We start from the raw sequence: 26329 nt of genomic DNA, 5'->3' as shown, positions 1-26329 counted from the left end.
AAAACCTGATTGCGAATGGTGGAGGATATCAAAATTAGTCAAAAATTCGTTGAGCTGAACATTGACCAGACTCTCCATCAGCTTGATAACTAGAGGTATCGAAGCCACTAGGCGATAGTTAGAGATGACATCTGGCTTAATCTTTAAATTCTTTGGGATCGGAGTGAGAAGGATGTTTCCATGACCTGGCGGGAAAAATCCTGCGCTTAACATATAGTTGAGGTAACAAGTCAGATCTTCGATGTAACATTTTGGTGCGACTTTTAGGAGATGGGTCGGACAAGCATCTAATCTACAGCTTTTATTTGTGAATTTACGTAAAGCAGCAGCCACCTTGTCGGGCAACAGGCGATTGAATTTGATCCAAAAGCGGTCAGCAGGGCAAGCACCCGAAGGCACGGCTAAGGATACCAGGAAGTCATCCACATCAGAGAGGCAGCTGACGGTTGAAGACCGCAGGGTAAGAATTTTCTCCTTGACGTAAGATCTAAGTTGTGTAGCTGAAGGAGGATCAACACTGGAGCGTTCTAGCTTGCGAGTATCTAGAAAGGTGTTTAGCAGCTGATATATCTGTCGGATGTCCCGGCCAAACGCCTGCATCTTAGATGAAAAGTAGGTGCACTTTGCGAATCGGATGGCGTATTTATACTTGCGGTGACTACTTTTCCAGGCCTCCCGAGCCAGATCAGATTTGCATTTACGCCAAGTTCTTTCCATACGTCGTACCTCACAGTTCAAAGCTCTCAGATCTGTTGAGAACCAGGGTGATAATCTACAAATGTGCGAGGATTTGAGACGCAGGGGTGAAATTGTATCCAGCACAGCATTGCAATTGTGGTCCCAGTCAGAGAGGTAGGTGGGCGAGGATGGTTGCAGATCCAAGCCGTGACTATAGAGAGACCTCCAGAACAAGCTGGGGTCGATGACACCTCTGGTGTAATATTGGTGAGTCTGACGAGGCTGGAGGAGACCTGAGGTTTGCCAACACAGGGTGAACTGCAGCTTAAAGTGATCCGACCAAGCCGTTTCCAGCCAGCCAATATCATGAAGAGAAAAGTTCTGATCATCTAAAAATTTAAATGAGAAGAGGTCAAGTGAATGACCCTTATGGTGAGTTGGACCAGAGATAGGGCATTCAAGGTCACAAAGGTGGAGAAAATCCAGGAACTGGGATACTTCCGGAGAGGTGGGATTATCCAAATGGAGGTTGAGATCACCCAAAAAAAGTATGTTCGAGTTGTTCATGCAGGTATTGGAGATAAAATCCAGAAGCGCAGATTGACTGCTTGACCAGGTACAGATGAAGTAGGACTTGAGTGTTTATTATATTCTCTTTAAAAATATTTCTTTATGAGAGGTTATAATTTTCTTGTATAACACTTTTCTGTATAAGTGAAAATTGCTTGGATATAATTTGAAAAACTTATAAATAAAATATAAAAAAAAAGTCCATTACAAAAGGAGAGGATTCAATAATGGAGAGACAAGAAATACGAGGAAAAAAATACAATGTTATCCTTTATACCTAAAACACTGCTGTTACCACATTAATCCAAATAGCTTGTAATGGTACCTGAGCTAGACAGAGATGCATGAGGCCCTTTTACTAGCAACAAATTCAAAGCTCAAAAAAGACATACTTAAGTACCTGATACAAAGAGGCTCATTTTCAAAGCATATAGCCTTACAAAGTTACATATATTTCTATGTAACTTTATAAGTCTATGTGCTTTGAAAATGAGCACCTTAATGACCTATTTACTGAGAATCTTCAAAAAGAACAAATACTCCAGCTGTAAAACCCCAAGAGGGGCATAATCGAAAGGGACGTCCTCCTTTCGATTTGGACAACCTCGCAAAACGTCCCCATCCAGGGGCAGGGAAACCCGTATTTTCTAAACAAGATGGACATCTATCTTTCATTTCGATAATACGGTCAGGGATGCCCAAATCCTGAAATTGGGTCGTCCTTAGAGATGGTTGTCACTAGACTTGGTTGTTTCTGATTTTCAGCGATAATGGAAACCAAGGACGTCCATCTCAGAAACGACCAAATGCAAGCCATTTGGTCATGGGAGGAGCCAGAATTTGTAGTGCACTGGTCCCCCCGACATGCCAGAACACCAACCAGGCACCCTAGGGGGCATTGCAGTGGACTTCCTAAATTGCTGCCAAGTACATAGCTCCCTTATCTTGTGTGCTGAGCCCCCCCAACCCCCCCCCTAAAACCCACTACCCACAACTGTAAACCACTACAATAGCCTTATGGGGGGCACCTAGATGTGTGTACAGTGGGTTTCTGGTGGGTTTTGGAGGGCTCGCTGTTTCCTCCACAAATGTAACAGGTAGGGGGTGGGTCCGCTTGCCTGAAGTGCACTGTACCCACTAAACTGCTCCAGGGACCTGCATACTGCTGTGATGGACCTGAGTATGACATCTGAGGCTGGCATAGAGGCTGGCAATCAATATTTTTAAAGATGAGGCTGGCAATCAATATTTTTAAAGATGTTTTTTGAGGGTGGGAGGGGGTTAGTGACCACTGGGGGAGTAAGGGGAGGTCATCCCCGATTCTCTCCGGTGGTCATCTGATCATTTCTGGCACCTTTTTGTGCCTTGGTCGTAAGAAAAACACGACCAGGTAAAGTCGTCCAAGTGTTCGTCAGGAACGTCCTTGTTTCTTTCGATTATGGGTTTGAGGACGTCCTAGTGTTAGGCACACCCAAGTCCCACCTTCGCTACGCCTCCAATACGCCCCCTTGAACTTTGGCTGTCCCTGCGACGGAGTGCAGTTGGGGACATCCAAAATCGGCTTTCAATTATACTGATTTGGACGACCCTGTGAGAAGGACGCCCTACAAATAGGTGGGAAAATGTGGGATACAAACAAATGTAACAAATAAATAAAAATAAATAAAATTTATGTCGAAAGATGGGTGTCCTTCTCTTTCGAAAATGAGCCCACAAGTCTTCTACATTTCCAAGTTTCCCTAGAAATGTCACTTCACATCTTTACAGCATAATTCAAAAGAGAAAAATTGCTTCAACAACAAATTTTAGTCAGCACTTAATGACCAAGACCATGGTAGTCAGTACAGTCTTCCACATCAGATTCTTCCAAAAGCCCTGCAACATCCAAAGGACTGCATTTGATTTGAGACTTCTGCTGTACACACAGATAATTCATACAGCTTGACAATATTTGGAATTAAGGGCCACGATATTATTAAAATACCCAGCATATACTTCCTGAGCATCTCATGAATGGATATGACTGAAGTTTAGAAAACCTATCTCAAATTTGAATTTCTAGTGACATTCTCAAAGGCATCAATTTTCTTCTATAAATGAATATCATCTTTAAATCAGGGCAGTTTGTAAATCTGATTAACGGATGATTTTCCTCTTTAACAAAGCCAACAACAGTGTTAATCTCAAAGCTATTTTTGGACATTCTGCAACTTAAGCTCATGTTCTTGAACTTTGGACTCAAATTTTTTTTTTTTTGTAGAACTAGAACTTCACTCGGAGGAGCAAAAGGTGAGTAGTGGAGTGCCTCAAGGATCGGTGCTGGGGCCGATTCTGTTCAATTTATTTGTGAGTGACATTGCCGAAGAGTTAGAAGGTAAAGTTTGCCTATTTGCGGATGATACTAAGATCTGTAACAGAGTGGACACCCCGGAGGGAGTGGAAAACATGAAAAAGGACCTACGGAAGCTAGAAGAATGGTCTAAGGTTTGGCAATTAAAATTCAATGTGAAGAAATGCAAAGTGATGCACTTAGGGAGTAGAAATCCACGGGAGACGTATGTGTTAGGCGGGGAGAGTCTGATAGGTACGGATGGGGAGAGGGATCTTGGGGTGATAGTATCTGAGGATTTGAAGGCGACGAAACAGTGTGACAAGGCGGTGGCCATAGCTAGAAGGTTGTTAGGCTGAATAGAGAGAGGTGTGACCAGCAGAAGAAAGGGGGTGTTGATGCCCCTGTATAAGTCGTTGGTGAGGCCCCACCTGGAGTATTGTGTTCAGTCCTGGAGGCCGTATCTTGTTAAGGATGTAAAAAGAATTGAAGCGGTGCAAAGAAAAGCTACGAGAATGGTATGGGATTTGCGTTACAAGACGTATGAGGAGATACTTGCGGACCTGAACATGTATACCCTGGAGGAAAGGAGAAACAAGGGTGATATGATACAGACGTTCAAATATTTGAAAGGTATTAATCTGCAAACGAACCTTTTCCGGAGATGCGAAGGCAGTAGAACGAGAGGACATGAAATGAGATTGAAGGGGGGCAGACTCAAGAAAAATGTCAGGAAGTATTTTTTCACGGAGAGAGTAGTGGATGTTTGGAATGCCCTCCTGCGGGAGGTGATGGAAATGAAAACGGTAACGGAATTCAAACATGCGTGGGATAAACATAAAGGAATCCTGCTCAGAAGGAATGGATCCTAAGGAGCTTAGACGAGATTGGGTGGCAAAGCCGGTGGCGGGAGATGGAGATGGTGCTGGGCAGACTTATATGGTCTGTGCCAGAGCCGAAGGTGGGAGGCGGGACTGGTGGTTTGGAGGCGGGGATAGTGCTGGGCAGACTTATATGGTCTGTGCCAGAACCGGTGGTGGGAGGCGGGGCTGGTGGTTGGGAGGCGGGGATAGTGCTGGGCAGACTTATACGGTCTGTGCCTGGAAAAGGACAGGTACAAATCAAGGTACAAATCAAGGTACAAATCAAGGACAGGTACAAAAAGTAGCACATGTGAGTTTATCTTGTTGGGCAGACTGGATGGACCGCGCAGGTCTTTTTCTGCCATCATCTACTATGTTACTATGTTACTATCGTTTCCCTTATCAACTCCAAGGTACACTCGTATGAGTGAAAGCATATGTTGTGGAGAAACAAAGTCCTTGGAATAAGATAGAGACCTGTTTGAAAATAAGTCTCTTACTCCACCTAATGGACCTCCTAAGATATTTCCTTGTTTTCTCTCCTTCCTGTATCCAAACTTTCTGCTACGCTACTGCCCAGGGATAAGATGGAATTCATGCCGCCAGCTTCCTGCCTAGCAGCCAACTAAAGTGCACCATCAGTGCACACCAGATTTGCCTGAAGAGCCTGTGGAGTTCCCAGATGTGACACTGAGAAAGAGTTGTTGCTCTGGACTAGCACAATATTAATTCCCAAGCAATGATGGCCAGGATACTGCTGCCAGAAAGATCTTGACCGAACTGCAGCATGAAAGAGTCCACTGGTGGATGAAGTAATGACTGGGAGAGGGTTGAGAAATACACCTTCCACTTGTGCTTTACCATAAGTACAGACCAGCAATACCCTCTTGTCCCCTCTCATGTCTAAGGTTTAATCCCAAAAAATGCAGGGTCATGCACTTAGGTCGCAAAAATCCGAGGCAACGGTACAGCATAGGGGGTGAAGTGTTTCAGTGTGCAAAGGAAGAGAGGGACTTCGGGGTGATTGTGTCTGATTACCTTAAAGCTTTCAAACAGGTAGAAAAAGCGACAGCCAAAGCCAGAAGGATGCTTGGGTGCCTAAAGAGAGGTATGACCAGCAGGAAAAAGGAGTTGATAGTGCTGTTGTATAAGTCTCTGGTGAGGCCCCATTTGGAGTACTGCGTGCAGTTCTGGAGACCACACCTACGGAAAGATATAAACAGGATGGAGTCGGTCCAGAGGGCGACTACGAAATTAGTAAGTGGTCTTGAATGCAAAAATTATAGGGACAGGCTTATGAACCTCAACATGTATACGCTGGAAGAGAGGAGAGAGACATGATAGAAACGTTTAAATATCTCAAAGGCATTTATGTACAGGAGGAGAGCCTTTTTCAAATGAAGGAGAGCTCTGGAATGAGGGGGCATATGACAAAGTTAAGAGGGAATAGGCTTAGGAGTAACCTAAGGAAGTATTATTTCACAGAAACGGTAGTGGAGGCATGGAATGGCCTCCCGGTGAAGTCGAAGATTTTTTCCAGAATTTAAAAAGGCATGGGTTAAGCATGTGGGATCGCTTAGGAACAGGTAGAATTGGGGGTTACAGAGGATGGGCAGACTGGATGGGTCATATGGCCTTTATCTGCCGTCATGTTTCTATGTTTCTATTCATAATTTCCAAGTGGAATATTTTCAACACCTTAAACATTCAACTTACATGATATATATCAGTTAAATGGCTGAGAAAAGGTTTTTAAATTTAAATTTATGAGTAGTTGTTGCCAGGTTTTTGAGAGAAAACAAAATGAATTTAGGTATTTGCAACAGTGAGCTTCAAGGATTGTCATCAGCACATGTGTGTAAGATGATTTTAAACAGACATATCTTATGATCCACAATGATTTCCTGCTGCAGCAAGTAAAATGCTGTTAGCCCTGAATGTGATAGAGAAACTTTCGATTTTTTTTTTTTTAAATATCAATGACCGTTCATCTTTAAAAAATGGTTATTTCCAGTTATCTTTAAAGCGAATGCTACATACCTGTAGAAGGTATTCTCCGAGGACAGCAGGCTGATTGTTCTCACTGATGGGTGACGTCCACGGCAGCCCCTCCAATCGGAAACTTCACTAGCAAAGTCCTTTGCTAGCCCTCGCGCGCCCGCGCGCACCGCGCATGCGCGGCCGTCTTCCCGCCCGAAACCGGCTCGAGCCGGCCAGTCCAGTATGTAGCAAGACAATACACTTCAAGGGAAGACACAACTCCAAAGGGGAGGCGGGCGGGTTTGTGAGAACAATCAGCCTGCTGTCCTCGGAGAATACCTTCTACAGGTATGTAGCATTCGCTTTCTCCGAGGACAAGCAGGCTGCTTGTTCTCACTGATGGGGTATCCCTAGCCCCCAGGCTCACTCAAAACAATAACATTGGTCAATTGGGCCTCGCAACGGCGAGGACATAACTGAGATTGACCTAAAAAAATTACCAACTAACTGAGAGTGTAGCCTGGAACAGAACAAACAGGGCCCTCGGGGGGTGGAGTTGGATCCTAAAGCCCAAACAGGTTCTGAAGAACTGACTGCCCGAACCGACTGTCACGTCGGGTATCCTGCTGCAGGCAGTAATGAGATGTGAATGTGTGGACAGATGACCACGTCGCAGCTTTGCAAATTTCCTCCATGGTGGCTGACTTCAAGTGGGCTACCGACGCTGCCATGGCTCTAACATTATGAGCCGTGACATGACCCTCAAGAGCCAGCCCAGCCTGGGCGTAAGTGAAGGAAATGCAATCTGCTAGCCAATTGGATATGGTGCGTTTCCCTACAGCCACTCCCCTCTTGTTGGGATCAAAAGAAACAAACAATTGGGCGGACTGTCTGTGGGGCTGTGTCCGCTCCAGATAGAAGGCCAATGCTCTCTTGCAGTCCAATGTGTGCAGCTGACGTTCAGCAGGGCAGGAATGAGGACGGGGAAAGAATGTTGGCAAGACAATTGACTGGTTCAGATGGAACTCCGACACAACCTTTGGCAGAAACTTAGGGTGAGTGCGGAGGACTACTCTGTTGTGATGAAATTTGGTGTAAGGGGCCTGGGCTACCAGGGCCTGAAGCTCACTGACTCTACGAGCCGAGGTAACTGCCACCAAGAAAATGACCTTCCAGGTCAAGTACTTCGGATGGCAGGAATTCAGTGGCTCGAAAGGAGGTTTCATCAGCTGGGTGAGAACGACATTGAGATCCCATGACACTGTAGGAGGCTTGACAGGGGGCTTTGACAAAAGCAAACCTCTCATGAAGCGAACAACTAAAGGCTGTCCTGAGATCGGCTTACCTTCCACTTGGTAATGGTATGCACTGATTGCACTAAGGTGAACCCTTACGGAGTTGGTCTTCAGACCAGACTCAGACAAGTGGAGAAGGTATTCAAGCAGGGTCTGTGTAGGACAAGAGCGAGGATCTAGGGCCTTGCTGTCACACCAGACGGCAAACCTCCTCCAATGAAAGAAGTAACTTCTCTTAGTGGAGTCTTTCCTGGAAGCAAGCAAGATGCGGGAGACACCCTCTGGCAGACCCAAAGAGGCAAAGTCTACGCCCTCAACATCCAGGCCGTGAGAGCCAGGGACTGGAGGTTGGGATGCAGAAGAGCCCCTTCGTCCTGCGTGATGAGGGTCGGAAAACACTCCAATCTCCACGGTTCTTCGGAGGATAACTCCAGAAGAAGAGGGAACCAGATCTGACGCGGCCAAAAGGGAGCAATCAGAATCATGGTGCCTCGGTCTTGCTTGAGTTTCAACAAAGTCTTCCCCACCAGAGGAATGGGAGGATAAGCATACAGCAGACCTTCCCCCCAATCCAGGAGGAAGGCATCCGACGCCAGTCTGCCGTGGGCCTGAAGCCTGGAACAGAACTGAGGGACCTTGTGGTTCACCTGAGATGCGAAGAGATCCACCAGGGGGGTGCCCCACGCCTGGAAGATCTGTCGCACCACACGGGAATTGAGCGACCACTCGTGAGGTTGCATAATCCTGCTCAACCTGTCGGCCAGACTGTTGTTTACGCCTGCCAGATATGTGGCTTGGAGCACCATGCCTTGACGGCGAGCCCAAAGCCACATGCTGACGGCTTCCTGACACAGGGGGCGAGATCCGGTGCCCCCCTGCTTGTTGACATAGTACATGGCAACCTGATTGTCTGTCTGAATTTGGATAATTTGGTGGGACAGCCGATCTCTGAAAGCCTTCAGAGCGTTCCAGATCGCTCGCAACTCCAGAAGATTGATCTGTAGATCGCTTTCTTGGAGGGACCACCTTCCTTGGGTGTGAAGCCCATCGACATGAGCTCCCCATCCCAGGAGAGACGCATCCGTGGTCAGCACTTTTTGAGGCTGAGGAATTTGGAAGGGACGTCCCAGAGTCAAATTGGAGCAAATCGTCCACCAATACAGGGATTCGAGAAATCTCGTGGACAGGTGGATCACGTCTTCTAGACCCCCGGCGGCCTGATACCACTGGGAGGCTAGGGTCCATTGAGCAGATCTCATGTGAAGGCGGGCCATGGGAGTCACATGAACTGTGGAAGCCATGTGGCCCAGCAATCTCAACATCTGCCGAGCTGTGATCTGCTGGGACGCTCGCACCCGCGAGACGAGGGACAACAAGTTGTTGGCCCTCGCCTCTGGGAGATAGGCGCGAGCCGTCCGAGAATCCAGCAGGGCTCCGATGAATTCGAGTTTCTGCACTGGGAGAAGATGGGACTTTGGGTAATTTATCACAAACCCCAGTAGCTCCAGGAGGCGAATAGTCATCTGCATGGACTGCAGGGCTCCTGCCTCGGATGTGTTCTTCACCAGCCAATCGTCGAGATATGGGAACACGTGCACCCCCAGCCTGCGAAGCGCCGCTGCTACCACAGCTAGGCACTTTGTGAACACCCTGGGCGCAGAGGCGAGCCCAAAGGGTAGCACACAGTACTGGAAGTGGCGTGCGCCCAGCTGAAATCGCAGATACTGTCTGTGAGCTGGCAGTATCGGGATGTGTGTGTAGGCATCCTTCAAGTCCAGAGAGCATAGCCAATCGTTTTGCTGAATCATGGGGAGAAGGGTGCCCAGGGAAAGCATCCTGAACTTTTCTTTTACGAGATATTTGTTCAGGGCCCTTAGGTCTAGGATGGGACGCATCCCCCCTGTTTTCTTTTCCACAAGGAAGTACCTGGAATAGAACCCCAGCCCTTCTTGCCCGGATGGCACGGGCTCGACCGCATTGGCGCTGAGAAGGGCGGAGAGTTCCTCTGCAAGTACCTGCTTGTGCTGGAAGCTGTAGGACTGAGCTCCCGGTGGACAATTTGGAGGTTGAGAGGCCAAATTGAGGGTGTATCCTTGCCGGACTATTTGGAGAACCCACTGATCGGAGGTTATAAGAGGCCACCTTTGGTGAAAAGCTTTCAACCTCCCTCCGACAGGCAGGTCGCCCGGCACTGACACTTGGATGTCGGCTATGCTCTGCTGGAGCCAGTCAAAAGCTCGCCCCTTGCTTTTGCTGGGGAGCCGCGGGGCCTTGCTGATTCGCACGCTGCTGACGAGAGCGAGCGCGCTGGGGCTTAGCCTGGGCCGCAGGCTGTCGGGAAGGAGGATTGTACCTACGCTTGCCAGAAGTATAGGGAACAGTCTTCCTTCCCCCGAAAAATCGTCTACCTGTAGAGGTAGAAGCTGAAGGCTGCCGGCGGGCGAACTTGTCGAATGCGGTGTCCCGCTGGTGGAGAGACTCTACCACCTGCTCGACTTTTTCGCCAAAAATGTTATCCGCACGGCAAGGCAAGTCCGTAATCCGCTGCTGGATTCTATTCTCCAGGTCGGCGGCACGCAGCCATGAGAGCCTGCGCATCACCACACCTTGAGCAGCGGCCCTGGACGCAACATCAAAAGTGTCATAAACTCCTCTGGCCAGGAATTTTCTGCACGCCTTCAGCTGCCTGACCACCTCCTGAAAAGGCTTGGCTTGCTCAGGGGGAAGAGCATCAACCAAGCCCGCCAACTGCCGCACATTATTCCGCATGTGTATGCTCGTGTAGAGCTGGTAAGACTGGATCTTGGACACGAGCATAGAGGAATGGTAGGCCTTCCTCCCAAAGGAGTCTAAGGTTCTAGCGTCCTTGCCCGGGGGCGCCGAAGCATGTTCCCTAGAACTCTTAGCCTTCTTTAGGGCCAAATCCACAACTCCAGAGTCATGAGGCAACTGAGTGCGCATCAGCTCTGGGTCCCCATGGATCCGGTACTGGGACTCGATCTTCTTGGGAATGTGGGGATTAGTTAATGGCTTGGTCCAGTTCGCAAGCAATGTCTTCTTCAGGACATGGTGCAAGGGAACAGTGGACGCTTCCTTAGGTGGAGAAGGATAGTCCAGGAGCTCAAACATTTCAGCCCTGGGCTCGTCCTCCACAACCACCGGGAAGGGGATGGCCGTAGACATCTCCCGGACAAAGGAGGCAAAAGACAGACTCTCGGGAGGAGAAAGCTGTCTCTCAGGAGAGGGAGTGGGATCAGACGGAAGACCCTCAGACTCCTCGTCAGAGAAATATCTGGGATCTTCCTCTTCCTCCCACGAGGCCTCACCCTCGGTGTCAGACACAAGTTCACGGACCTGTGTCTGCAACCTCGCCCTGCTCGACTCCGTGGAACCCCGTCCACGATGGGGGCGTCGAGAGGTAGACTCCCTCGCCCGCATCGGCGAAGCTCCCTCCGCCGACGTAGTCGGGGAGCCTTCCTGGGAGGTGGCCGCGGTCGGTACCGCACGCGGTACCGACGTCGGGGACCTCAACCTGGGCGATGGGCCAGCCGGCGCCACGCTCGACGGTACCGGTGGCGCAAGCACCGCCGGTACCGGAGGGGTAGGGCGCAACAGCTCTCCCAGAATCTCTGGGAGAACGGCCCGGAGGCTCTCGTTTAGAGCGGCTGCAGAGAAAGGCTGAGAGGTCGATGCAGGCGTCGACGTCAGTACCTGTTCCGGGCGTGGAGGCTGTTCCGGGCTGTCCAGAGCGGAGCGCATCGACACCTCCTGAACAGAGGGTGAGCGGTCCTCTCGGTGCCGATGCCTGCTGGGTGCCGAATCCCTCGGCGACCCAGAGCTCTCGGTGCCGACACGGGGAGGAGACCGGTGTCGATGCTTCTTCGATTTCTTCCGAAGCATGTCACCGGAGCTCCCCGGCACCGACGAGGAGGACGTCGAATCCATCCGTCGCTTCCTCGGGGCCGAGACTGAAGAAGGTCGATCTCGGGGGGGCTGTACCGCAGGAGCCCTCAGGGTAGGCGGAGACCCACCCGAGGGCTCACCGCCACCAGCAGGGGAATGGACAGCCCTCACCTGCACTCCACCCGATGCACCACCGTCCGACGACATCAGCAGACGAGGTCCTGGTACCACCGACGTCGATGCAGCTATCCGATGTCTCGGCGCCGATGCAGAGGCCCGATGCCTCGATGCACTCGATGCAGGGGCGGCCGAGGAAGATGGTCTGGACGCTGACGACGTCGATGCACTCGAAGATCCCGGTGCCGATGCCGACGAAGAGCCCGAGAACAACACGTTCCACTGGGCTAGTCTCGCTACCTGAGTCCGCCTTTGAAGCAGGGAACACAGACTGCAGTTCTGAGGGCGGTGCTCGGCCCCCAGACACTGAAGACACGACCAGTGTCGATCAGTGAGCGAGATAACCCGGGCGCACTGGGTGCACTTCTTGAAGCCGCTGGAAGGCTTCGATGTCATGGGCGGAAAAAATCACGCCGGCGAAATCAAAAGCCGAAATGGCGAAATTTGAAGCACCAAATTTAGAGGGAGAAAAATTCTCGACCGAGGCCGAAAAGAGGCCTACCCCGACGACGAAAGAAAACTTACCGGGGCAAAAAAGCTGGAAGTACGGGGAGGATTTACACGAAACCCGGCGGGGGGTTTCCGGAGCACTTCCCGACTAGGACAAAGCTTTCCCGAAGGAAAAAAACACGTTCAAACAAATTGGACGCGCGAGGTCGACTTTCCGGGGCTCGACACGGCGAAAACACGACCGTACCGAGTGCGGACAAAAGAAGACTGGCCGGCTCGAGCCGGTTTCGGGCGGGAAGACGGCCGCGCATGCGCGGTGCGCGCGGGCGCGCGAGGGCTAGCAAAGGACTTTGCTAGTGAAGTTTCCGATTGGAGGGGCTGCCGTGGACGTCACCCATCAGTGAGAACAAGCAGCCTGCTTGTCCTCGGAGAACTATGGTTACTCATTGCCAATTAGCATGAAACTCTACTTTGCTAGGGAGTGAAACTGGGTGTAGTGAAGCTGAGAGCTGGCTGTGTACAAGCAAGAAGCCTGCACTGCCAGTGATGTATACCTACTGAACCAAGAGGTAGATGCACTAAACGTTTTTCATCGTTAAATGAGCCCTCAGGGAAGAATTTCCTATCCTTTCCATGCACTTAAGCCTATTTTCCGACGACAGTAGCAGCTAACGAAAACGGAATGGAGATGAGCAATTAGTGTGAAAACCCCATTGAAACGACATGCACTAACCTTTTCCGATTGCCTTTACGCAGGAAAAAGGCAGGAAAACTAACGAGAGGTCTGGACCTCTCGTTAGGACAGCTCCGTGGCAGGAAAAAGTGTTAAGTGAAAAAATAAACAAACTTTGAGCCAATCCCAGCGCATTAGCAGAGCTAAAAGCGCTGTGATTGGTCCAAAGGACCTCAGAAAACACATAAAAAAATAAAAATAAAAAAGGATCGGGAGGGGGCAAGGGCGCTCATCAGGAGCGTCCTGTACGGACGGCCTTGCCCCCCCCCCCCCGCTGCTCCCCACTTTCCGCCGCTCCCCCCACCCCGAAAAAGCAAACTTCTAGAAGCCCCTGCCCCCCTCCCTTCCTCACTACTCTCTCACCTCAGCTCCGCCTCCCGACATCCTCCGTCCGTGCCCCGCCCCCTTTTGGGGTCGTCGCCGCCATTCCCCTCCTCCATCGGGCCCCCCTTCCTCTTACCGGGCCCGTGCAGCGCCTCTCTCCTCTGTCCGAAGGCGCTGCACGGGCAAGAAGAAAGCTGAATCAGCTGATGCCTGCCTTCGCGATGGCGCGTCTTTCTTCTGCTGCGCCCGCCCCTGTCTGACGTCAGTAACCTACGTAGGTTACTGACGTCAGACAGGGGCGGGCCCAGGAGGAGAAAGACGCTCTATCGAAGCTAGGCGAAGGCAGGCATCAGCTGATTCAGCTTTCTTCTTGCCCGTGCAGCGCCTTCGGACAGAGGAGAGAGGCGCTGCACGGGCCCGGTAAGAGGAAGGGGGGCCCGATGGAGGAGAGGAATGGCGGCGACGACCCCAAAAGGGGGCGGGGCACGGACGGAGGATGTCGGGAGGCGGAGCTGAGGTGAGAGAGTAGTGAGGAAGGGAGGGGGGCAGGGGCTTCTAGAAGTTTGCTTTTTCGGGGTGGGGGGGGCGGCGGAAAGTGGGGAGGGGGCAGGGGCTGCTAGAATTTTGCTTTTTCGGGGTGGGGGGAGCGGCGGAAAGTGGGGAGCAGCGGGGGGGGGGGCAAGGCCGTCAGTACAGGACGCTCCTGATGAGCGCCCTTGCCCCCTCCCGACCCTTTTTTTTTATTTTTGTTTTATTTGGGAGCCATGTGCTTGCGATTTGACTGTGTTTTGACTGTTTGTGGCATGCGCAGAGCAGCTAACATAACGCTTGGCTGCTCTGCGCATGATTTGGGGGCCGATTAACGATGTGTATTGTGATTCTTTGATACATTGTACGTTTCACTACCGATCTCAGCATGTGTGACTTTTTTTTTTGGTGCATTTTTCGTTATTTTAAAATCGTTAGGGACTTTAACGATTTAGATTTTTTTACGTTTGGTTGCTGCATCTGCCTCCAAGTGAACAGAATGACACATTCTTCTATCTATCTATCTAGATAGACAGATAATATGCACACCAGTTAGGATTTCAAGTTAGTCAGCATATGCAAATTAGTTCCATTTAGCTCTGTTAGATATGGGTCTTCATTTTAGAAGCATCCCCATGTGTAGATAATGGCTTTTAAAAGTGTAGATTGCTAACACATGCAGAGTTTTCAGAGAGCTGCTATTTTCACATGGTGACTGACACCATGTTTAGATAGAAAGGGGGCATGGCATGGAGAGAGAATGATTTCATTGGGCTGAAAATACTGACATGTATTCCCCATTTTACAAGGTGAATACGTTTGAACATGAAAAAAATCTAGAGTGTGACATTTACACCTGCCCTGAGGCAAGAACAAGTACCTGCTGGAAGGAGCAGGTGTAAAGGCTAGGGCCAGCTCCCCACCTGATTCCCCCCAAACATCAGTACAACCACCCCATGATATCTCCTCCCAAAAGAATCCCCCATTTCAGACCCTCTCCCTAACTCTTACTAGGTAGTCTAGTGGGAGCAGGAGCGATTCCTAATTGCTCCTGCTCATGATGGTCACAGATTCAAAATGTCACACACAGTCCCTGGTGGTGCTGTCACTAGGGGCTAGGGATGCCACTGTCCTTACATGGCAGCCCGATCTCTAATGGTAGTGCCTTAAGATTACTCCCTAGGGGTTGGGAGCACCATTTTGAACCCAGGATTGCTCCTGCGCTCAATAAACTACTAGGGATCAGAATGTGCATGCACAAACGGAGTAGCAATTTCTTATTTTAAAAAGCTGCTCCCATGTACATCTGGGGTGGTTTCACATTTTTTCCCCTAATATGCAAATTCTTACAAGTATTTTACAAAAGGCTCCGAGTTTTGCACAGTCCCACCTGGAAGTCTCAATTCCTATCTCCACATCCTTTTCTGGGTCAATGGGTTTGTCTAATTCACTTTCACCTTGAATATCACAAAAGCATAGACAATCTTTGGTACTAGAAAAATGGAACTGCCACCCACAGTGGTGAGAGAAAACACCCCCCCCCAAAAAAGAAAAACCCAGACAATAGAGAACTGGCAGTAATGAACACCTTTCTCCCAATCAGTGTACTAAGTGAGAGAAGATGTGGTTAGATAAGAAATCCAAAAATATGGCAGCAAAATGTCAAATATCTATTTAATAAATTATTTTGCTGAAAATAGCAAGCAGGAGGTGATCCTATCAGTCTACAAAATAATAATTAAATAAAGTGAATCTCAACCACCTGGAGAAAGCTCAACAGTAAACTGTTTAATCCTCTAACGGGCTTCTATCACTGGTTTCTAGACTATCCAGAAACAGGAGAAGCAGAAAACTCCTCCACATGGAGAAAACTGCTGTTCCAAAAAAACCTGGAATTATTAATCATATTTTGTAGACTGATAGGATCACCTCCTGCTGACCATTTTAAGCAAAATAATTTATTAAATTGACATTAGATAGGAAATGGCATTATGGTGAGAGTTTTCCTCACTTCCCATACTACAGCTAACACAACAATCAACACACACACAAGAAGTTCCACCCAGAACTAAAGGAGCCTGCACATGTATTCATCCACTGGGGGAAAAAAACCCTCCATCCCAGTCATAATCCCCATCTTCCTTATTACATGATGCAGATAGGTTATTAGGGAGAGACAGACATACACTCACAAAGAAGGTAATTCTGTGGATAAAAGATAGTATTCTAGTCACTCTTCAGACAGTTCAGAATACAGCTATGCGCACCATTGCTAGGGCTATACATTTTGACCACTTAACTCTATATTTTATCATTGGCTTCCAATTATATATCAATTCAATGTAACATACTTACTCTAACCTTTAAGGATTTGCATCGCATTATTCCTTCATATCTTGCTACTCTTGTAATATACCATATGCTCCACCAAGGTTGCTACGTTTTAGTTGCATGGGGAGAGAAATCTTACCCATCCCTACTGGAATCTTACTCGTCCCCACCCATCCCCGCAAGAATTTAACCCATCCCAACCTGTCCCCACAAGAATTTAATGGTACATTAAAGAAAATTCCGGTCAGCTCTCTCAGTCTCTCTCTGGATTTGAGCCGCAGCACTGCAGGCAAAGAAGGAACAGAAGTTGGAACTTGGAACACTCTGGTGTGCACATGTAAGATTTGTCTCTGATTCACTGGCACTGTGTCCTGAGAGATTGCCACACGCACGCACCAGTAGGTCAGGTGAAATCTGATGCTCGTGCCTGAGCCCAGGAGCAAAGAGGATTAATAGTAACATAGTAAGTGATGGCAAATAAAGACCTGAATGGTCCATCCAGTCTGCCCAATAGTTACACTCATTATCAATCCATGATTAAATCAACGAGTGTCATATTATATACTTGATTATGGTCTTCCTTTGGTGTTTCTGGGTCATAGACCACAGAAGTCTATCCGGCCCTATCCTTATGTCTAAGCCCATTCCAGCCCATCCTAAACCAGACTGCCATATACGAGAGACAGACCATACAAGTCTGCGCAGTTTCGGCCCTAGTTCATCACAGCCAGAGTCACCATTTAAGCATCATTCGACACATCCACACACATGCAGCCATTTAAGGTTAGTTTTTTTATAACTTCCATTTTCTAATTAGAGATCCTCTGTGTTCATCCCACACCTTTTTGAATTCAGTCAACATTTGTCTCTACCACCTCCAGACTTTCCACATTTGTGCTGCTAAAGCAAGGAGGAGGAGGCGACAGCACTCAAAGAACTTGGTACTCGGTAGATGAGATGCTGGAGCAGGTGCAGCTTACACTTCCACAGGAACCCCAAAGGAATAGTTTCCATCCCCATGGGAACCCAGCAGAACTCCATCCCTGTAGGAAGCCCTGGGTTCCGCAGGATTCCCACAAACCCCATTCCCTTGTAGGTCTCTACTACGTTCTTTAAATGGCTATGGTTTATAAATTCCATCTTCTAGAATAGCGATGTTAGAATCAAGTAGGAATAGTGCATTCTATTGTACTCCACCAGCCTTATGGAACGCTCTTCCATACATGGTTCGGCTGGAATTATCATATGTTAAATTTCGTACTGCTCTGAAGACATTTATTTGAAAGAGCTTTTGGAGAAAAGGCAGCAGGAGGCATCCTGGTTGCTCGGGTTCATTAACTCAATGAATCTACCTCCTCTCTTTCCTATCCAAGATACTTGAACGTGCTGTTCACCGCCGTTGCCTTGACTTTCTTTCATCCCAAGCTATTCTTCAATCTGGCTTTCGCCCCCTTCATTCAACTGAAACAATGCTTGCTAAAGTCTCCAATGATCTGTTCCTACCAGATCCAAAGGTCTCTATTCTATCCTCATCCTTCTCGATCTATCTGCTGCTTTTGACACTGTTGATCACAGCCTACTCCTTGATACGCTGTCCTCACTTGGATTTCAGGGCTCTGTTCTTTCCTGGTTTTCTTCTTATCTCTCCCAGCGTACCTTTAGTGTATACTCTAGTGGATCCTCTTCTACTTCTATCCCACTGTCAGTTGGTGTACCTCAGGGATCTGTCCTGGGACCTCTTCTCTTCTCCATCTATACTTCTTCCCTTGGTACTCTGATCTCATCCTATGGTTTTCAGTATCACCTTTACGCTGATGACTCCCAGATCTACCTCTCCACACTAGAAATCTCAGCCGAAACCCAGGCCAAAGTATCAGCCTGCCTGTCTGACATTGCTGCCTGGATGTCTCAGCGCCATCTGAAACTAAACATGACCAAGACTGAGCTTCTTATCTTTCCCCCTAAACCAACCTCTCCTCCTCCCCCATTCTCTATTTCTGTGGATAACACTCTCATCCTTCCTGTCTCATCAGCTCGTAACCTTGGGGTCATCTTCGACTCCTCCCTCTCCTTCTCTGCACATATTCAACAGACTGCTAAAACCTGTCGTTTCTTTCTCTATATCAGCAAAATTCGCTCTTTCCTTTCTGAGCACACTACCAGAACTCTCATCCACGCTCTTATCACCTCTCGCTTAGACTATTGCAACTTAATTCTCACAGGTCTCCCACTTAGCCATCTCTCTCCTCTTCAATCTGTTCAAACTTCTGCTGCACGACTAATATTCCGCCAGGGTCGTTATGCTCATATTAGCCCTCTCCTCAAGTCACTTCACTGGCTTCCTATCCGTCTCTGCATACAGTTCAAACTCCTCTTATTGACCTATAAGTGTATTCACTCTGCAGCTCCTCAGTACCTCTCCACTCTCATCTCTCCCTAAATTCCTCCCCGGGAACTCGGTTCACTGGGTAAATCTCTCTTATCTGCACCCTTCTCCTCCACCGCTAACTCCAGACTCAGTTTCTTTTATCTTGCTGCACCATATGCCTGGAATAGACTTCCTGAGCCGGTACGTCAAGCTCCATCTCTGGCCGTCTTCAAATCTAAGCTAAAAGCCCACCTTTTTAATGCTGCTTTTAACTCCTAACCTTTATTCACTTGTTCAGAACCCTTATTTTATCATCCTACTACTACTACTACTAAACATTTCTAGAGCACTACTAGGGTTACGCAGCGCTGTACAAAATACACAAAGAAGGATGGTCCCTGCTCAAAGGAGCTTACTCACCTTAATATTCCCTTATCTCTTGTTTGTCCTGTTTGTCTGTCCTAATTAGATTGTAAGCTCTGTCGAGCAGGGACTGTCTCTTCATGTTCAAGTGTACAGCGCTGCGTACGTCTAGTAGCACTATAGAAATGATAAGTAGTAGTAGTAGTCTTGTGTATTTATAATTTATTTTCTCATTTCTGTGGTTTGAGTGGTACAATCCTATTGAAATTGGAGTTTTTCTTTTAGATTTTATATATTTATTTATTACATTTGTATCCCACATTTTCCCACCTATTTGTAGGCTCAATGTGGCTTACATAATACCGGAGAGGCGTTTGCAGACTCCGGTGAGAACAAATACAAAGTGTTGTTGTGGTAAGATGGTTCATGTGGCATAGCCACATTAGGGAAATGTACATCGGAAGAGCTGTGTTTTATTGTGCCGCGCCCTGTTATGTTTACAGGAAGGGCAGTTTATAAACTTTCAATTACACCATAAACCATTTATGTGGGCATGTGAACACATACATGTATAAAAGACAATAAATCCAATTAGGAATTATTCTGTAGGTATGTGCATGTCGTTTGGCAGAGTGTACTTTGCAGATGGGTGTTCACATGGGTGGAGTCTGGCTGGTGTTAAGTGCTTGCACCTAACCACATGTGCATGTACATATCCTAGTTATGCAAGTATTCTATAAAGGAAAATGTATGCCTACCTTCTTTTATAGAATAGGCTCCAAATAGGCATCCTCTAGGCAGCTAAATGTAGGCCCCCCCTTTATAGAACTGCCCTCAAAATGATCTCACAAGACTTTTTTTCTTTTGGAGAGATGGCTAATTACCCTCTATGGTCTAATGCGGTAGTTCTCAACCAGTGTATCCCCAAGAGGTGGGAGGTGTGTCACAAAACATTTAGTGTAGACAGCAAGCCTGTGTTTCCTTTACAACCATCAGTGCCTGCAAGCAATCTTGAGAGTCAGGTTTTGAAATCTCTGTAACTGGTCCCTAGTTCTGCTTCCCCACTACCCCCAATAATAACCGCTGTCTCCAGCCCCAACTGAAAATGTTGCCAGTCTCCTGTCCATTCTGTTGCTGGCTCCCTTTAAAAGAATGAATTGCGTTCAAAGTTTGCACCCTGGTCCACAAAATCGTTCACGGGGAAGCTCCGACCTACATGTCAGACCTCATAGACTTGCCTACTAGGAACGCAAAAAGATCACAAACATTCCTCAAACTCCACTACCCCAGCTGTAAAGGACTAAAATATAAATCCACATACGCATCCAGCTTCTCTTGCATATGCACGCAACTATGGAACGCATTACTGAAGGCCATAAAAACAATACATGACCTAACAATCTTCCGTAGACTACTGAAAACTGACCTGTTCAAGAAGGCATACCATAACGATCCATCCTATATACAAAATAAATAGACTCTACACGAACTAGACAAAACCGAACTCTTGTCGCTTGACTGTTTAACCTCACTGCTATTAATGAAAGCTACACAATACGCACTACCACTTCATTTCCTAAGTTGAAAATGATAACTCTATAGTCGATGAACTAACTTATGTTACAACTCACTATCACTCAGAAACCTCCATGCAATACCATAATGTATTCCTCTGTACCATGTATATATGCACCTTAATGCAAAACCATTTGAAATTTTGTACCCAGAAAAGGAATTCACTCAGAAATCACTATGCAATACCACAATGCACTCTTCTTAACCATGTATGTATGCACCTTAATGCAATACCATTTGTAATCCTGGACCCAGAAATGGCGATCGCCATCACGGCAAAATGTAAGCCACATTGAGCCTGCAAATAGGTGGGAAAATGTGGGATACAAATGCTATAAATAAATAAATATACTTTCTGAGTAGCGTATTTGCAGGTTTTTGTGTTGCTTCACAGTATCTGGCAGTGGAGGGATTTTGTGACGTTAAAATCTGAATATTTGTTATGTTGTATGTGAGAAATCAGGGACTGACGTGTTGCATACAGCTTTTTGATATGGGATAGACAAATTCATACTAAATTTACAGTCAAACAATGAAATATTTAGGTGTGCTTTGTTCAGCTGTGAATTTTAGCGTCCGGTATGTCACACACATGAACGTTGTCTCTCAGGTGTGTGTCACAATAGAAGAAAGGTTGAGAACCACTAGTCTAATACACAATTATCAACCTCCCATATTTTTTTTCTACTAGATTATATTCTTCGATATGATGAAATGATATGACATCAATGCACTCCTGAATTACCGGTTGTGTTTCAGAACCTCATCACTTCCTCCTCTCCCAGCACGAAAGTATATGTTTGGTCTTTGTTTGACTTTGATCATAGCCTTAAAATGATCTACCTGCTCCAGAAAGCTGGCACTCATAATGGCTTCATCCATATGTTCTTCATCTGATTTCAGAACAGACTTGATATTTTCCACTAGTTCCTGTACATCAGGTGTCATGCTGCAAGAGGACTGCTCTAGAAATCTTGCCACTAGTAGTTTAGTGTCCATGTATGATTTATAATCCACCAAAGAGCGAGGTCTCGATCTGGCAGCTCTGGTTCTCAAGGCTCTTCTCAAGGTGACAGCAGCCAACTGTGGTCTTAGCTCTGTTTGAGTGGCAGCTTCGCAGCTTAATACTGGCCCTGAGGGGAAGAACATAGACATGATTAGAAAATAAAGTCTGAAAAGTGATGTTTCTCATCTGTAACAAGATGTTTTCTACAAACGGCAGGATTGATAAGGCACACAAGTAGGTGACATTATCTGACCCTGCCAGGATAGAATATCTTTCCCAGAGCTCAGAAGTAAGTATAAAGTTCTCAGCATGTACAGTCCTTGCATGCAGTGGTCTCTTCTGTCCTCAGTTAGTTCCACAGCTGAAGAAAGAGTGCAACTCTTTTTTGCTTATTAGATATTCCATCACCATTATGCCTACATCATATTATTTATTTATTTTATTTGTACCCCGCGCTTTCCCACTCATGGCAGGCTCAATGCGGCTTACATATTATATACAGGTACTTATTTGTACCTGGAGCAATGGAGGGTTAAGTGACTTGCCCAGAGTCACAAGGAGCTGCCTGTGCCTGAAGTGGGAATCGAACTCAGTTCCTCAGGACCAGAGTCCACCACCCTAACCACTAGGCCACTCCTCCACATCTCTGTTATTTGAATTTCAGTGCTGTTAAATATGTATATTTTTGATCCTGTTTCATGGTAGTCCTATTATTAAATTTCAATTTGCTGTTTTCAAGGTTTCCTCTTTCATTGAGTAAAGTGATGTGGTAGCTGTGTCAGTGGCATAGCTAGACCTGACATTTTGGGTGGGCCCAGAGCTAATATGGGTGGGTACTATGGATGTAGGTATGAGTAGCACTTAATAATGGATTTCTAAGTAGTCTGCCCAACAGCTGCCTGCATCAATATAAACCACATATATACTTCATAGAAAAAAACATATATTTTTAAATACAGTTACATTGTCCCATATCTTAAACTTGACCAGACATAAGTCTGCAATAATTGCAAACATCTCAACACACACGACAGGATCCTGCAATATAGTTACAGCAATGGCATATATCCTTCAAACTTTCCTTTATAACAAATGCCTGATTAAGTAAACTTTGAAGTCTTTTCCCCTTCCTCTGGCTCTACTCTTTATCCCCCTTCTGATGCTGACAAAATAAAATGACCACAGTTTGACACACATCCTTCAACTTTGCATTATAATAAATATATATACCTTATTAAGCTGTATTAATCAAACATTTAAAATTTGGTAAATATACCTTTGAAGACATACTACTACTACTACTTGACATTTCTAGAGCACTACTAGAGTTATGCAGCGCTGTACAGTTTAACAAAAAAGGACAGTCCCTGCTCAAAGGAGCTTACCATCTAAAGGACGAAATGACAAGTTGGGGCAGTCTAGATTTCTTGAATAGAGGTAAAGACATCTTCCTTTTCTACCTACTGTGGATTTTGTAGCATACAGAACATAGCTAGAATGCCTTCTCTTATAGCTTTCCATAGGAAAAATATATTCAAATTCTGGTAGCACCTCAAAATCCCTTCAACCTCCAGGTACTTTATGAAGTAACAGTAAATCCTACAAAGAAGTTTCTTAGAGCCTATGTTGCAAACCTTAACACCAATTCTGAATACAAATACCAATAATAGTACCTTTAAAAAGGGAGCAGTGAATATACATAACAGCAATATGCATCCTATTGGAAAGGCCAGACAAGTAGATCTCCCAAACAAACTACATGCTAGCAAAATCTCTTACCTGCTTGTTCACATGCAGAACACAGACCAACCCTCACCAATTACAGAATTAAGGACCAAAAATCAGAAATTGTCTTGTAGCCCGGCATCAGCCCCTCCCTTCTATGCATCCCCATAACCTACTACTACTACTTATCATTTCTATAGCGCTACAAGGCATACGCAGCTCTGTACACCATACACAAAAGACAGTCCCTGCTCAAAGAGCTTACAATCTAGATAAGACAGGTAAACAGACAGAACAATTAAGGATAAGGGAATAAAGAGGTGAGGATAAAAGGACAGGGCAAGTGAGTAGTGGTTAGGAGTCAAAAGCAGTGGTAAAGAGGTGGGCTTTAAGTTTGGACTTGAAAACGGCCAAAGATAGGGCTAGATGTACAGGCTCGGGAAGTCTATTCCAGGCGTGAGGTGCAGCAAGATAAAAGGAATGGAGTCTAGAATTAGCAGTAGAGGAGAAGGGGACAGATAAGAGAGATTTATCTACAGAACGGAGTACCCAAGGGGGGACATAGGGAAAGACGAGAGTGGAGAGGTACTGGGGAGCGGCAGAGTGAATGCACTTATAGGTCAATAAGAGAAGTTTGAACTGAATACGGAAACGGATAGATAACCTGGCATCAGCCCTTCCCTTCTGTACTCTAACCCTCCCCATCCATTCCCACAGCCCAGCATCATCCCTTCCATTCCCCACCATCCATCCCATAGCTAGGCATCTGACCCCCAGCCCCCTACCCTTCCCTGCAGCCTAGTGACAGCCCTGTCCTACTCCCTCTTATCCATACCAGGACACGGCACAGTGTTTCGGCAAACTCTGCATGCCTCAGGAGTCTGTATATGATGAAAGCTTAAGTTGAAAGTGAAGAACAAAAATAAAATGACAAATGAGATATTGCTGTGTCAGCAAAATCCCATTTGGTGTTTACCTACCTTACACTAATCCAGAGTTTTCAGCTCATGCAATCACATCCTGTAACGTTCACCATTCACTAGTCTTTTAGAAGACTTGATTGTTTTTGTTCGTTCTCCACTCTCAACTGCAAGCATTCATCATATACAGACTGCTGAGGCAGGCATAGTTTGCCGAAACACGGTGCCGTGTTGTCTTACCCGTCATTAAAGAACATTCTACTCTCCTAGGTTTTTTGAAAGTGTCTTGTTGATTATGCTACTTCCCTGCTCCTGCATTCCTCCTCTCGTAACGGATCTAGTTTCTCCACTTTTATGGTTGTCTTGAGATACAAATCCACAACACAACATAGTGTGGTCCTATAGCACTGGGTACACATTTTAAAGCCACTGGGAACTTTTTATTGGGACATGTCAGGGAAAACAGCAGCAGCAAAATCAAGACTGGATTGTGAAAAAATTGAAACAGCCACTGCCCAAAGTCCAAGAACGCCTAGTGGGCTGCAGAACAACAACAAAAAAAAGCTTATTAACAGCCAAAAACCCTAAGAGAAAAGTATCACAAAAAGAGGTCCCACACAGTACAAACAGAATTTACAAACCATAGCAGACAAAATTCTGAGGCAAAACATCCCTCAGTTGATAAATTATGATGCGACATGACAGGAGGATGTCCATAGTGCTCCACAGAAAAACAAAGATTGACCAAAGAAGCACAGTGCAGTTTTCCAAAAGCTTCTAGAAATTGAGCTGGGGAGCATTACCATGAAGGCTCCATCAGATGACATAACCCATCAGTAAGAATACAGCATCCTGGTTGTCCTCTGAGAATATGCGTTATGGCTCCATAAATGAGCCTACAGAACCATGACCATCCAGTTTCTTCCTTTGATATACACCTATTCAATGTAAGCTACATATGGTGCTCACTGGCAAGCCCTGAAGGCCAGCCTTGGTGATTTTAATTTAACTTATTAAGCAACATGAATAAGCCTGTCCCAAAATGGGCATCTAAGATTGACTGATCTGATTGCCTATATCAGTGGTTCCCAAACCTGGTCCTGGAGGCACCCCAGCCAGTCAGGTTTTCAGTACCTTCACAATGAATATTCATGAGATAGATCTGCATGCAGTGGAGGCAGTGCATGTAAATCTCTCTCATGAATATTCATTGTAGGTATCTTGAAAACCTGACTGGCTGGGGTGCCTGCGGGACCAGGTTTGGGAACCACTGTTATACATTTAAGTAGTTATAACATGATTTTCAAAAAATAATCAATGAAAAAACATTTTCCTTCATATGCATTGTTTCATCAATTAAAGAGAAAAATAAGGGATATGTCATAGAAATATGAAAAATTGTAGGTTGCATAATTTAATCTCAGGTTGCTACAGAAGGGGTAAGGCCTATTGTTAAAGGGGGTGGTTTGGATTTCATTATTTTCTTTTAGAGCTGTACAAGAATATAGTACAAGTTTGTATAACTAGGGTGTTATACAGTTATACTGTTAATAAGGAGATTGGGATTTACAATGAAAAAATAGCTCCAACAGGAGAGTCATTTATTGTAAAGGAAAAGAATGGTACAGTGTACAATTATGGACCATTGGACAACTGCAAGTGACTATCAACATTGAAAATGTAAAATGTGATAGATCTAGAAATAAAATTACCTCTGGTTGGCAAATCACAAATCACTGGGTCACTGTTTGATCTTTTCCTCAATGGTTTGCATTTACTTGTGTGTCCAGACACAGAAACTGGCTCAGGACTGGGAGAGAGATACTCTCTGTCAGAGGAGGCTGTAGCATACCCATCTACAAGAAAAGAAAAAGAAAACATATCAGGGCATCATTGAGTCACACATATGAAACAATATCAATGTGCTACAGTCTACTAGATTTAAACATCGTTTCAGACACTCCCCAGCATTATCAAAAAAATGTCCCCATGTTCAGCTGAGCAAAATGTCAACCTTCAGCCATTCACTCCATTGGAGTCAGTAGCAGTTCTGAACAGCATGTTTGGTTTTGCGTGTTCCCTTTTTACTTTTTTTTCAGGACTCAAATTCTGTGCTTTATATTATCGACATTTTGGCCTCTGTTTACTAAGGTGCGCTAGTGTTTTTAGCGTGCGCTAATGCTAGAGACACCCTTTAGGAATATATGGATG

The 26329-nt window shown here is 46.3% G+C and overlaps 1 protein-coding gene across 1 annotated transcript in view; it reads right to left on the bottom strand.

Moving 5' to 3' along the window:
• Positions 1 to 26329, bottom strand: part of FAM189A2 (family with sequence similarity 189 member A2) — a 102331-nt gene that overhangs the window by 12677 nt on the left and 63325 nt on the right. Inside the window, exons 9-10 of the mRNA XM_030193849.1 lie at positions 25831 to 25974; positions 21311 to 21600 (exon numbers count right to left, since the gene is read on the bottom strand). Coding sequence (XP_030049709.1) covers positions 21311 to 21600; positions 25831 to 25974 — 434 coding nt within the window. The remainder of the gene's footprint in view (positions 1 to 21310; positions 21601 to 25830; positions 25975 to 26329) is intronic.

This window comes from Microcaecilia unicolor, chromosome 2 (assembly GCF_901765095.1).
Source record: "Microcaecilia unicolor chromosome 2, aMicUni1.1, whole genome shotgun sequence".
Classification (NCBI taxonomy): Eukaryota; Metazoa; Chordata; class Amphibia; order Gymnophiona; family Siphonopidae; genus Microcaecilia; species Microcaecilia unicolor.
The sequence above is the reverse complement of the archived record's forward strand: the minus strand, read 5'-3'. Positions and strand labels throughout refer to the sequence as shown.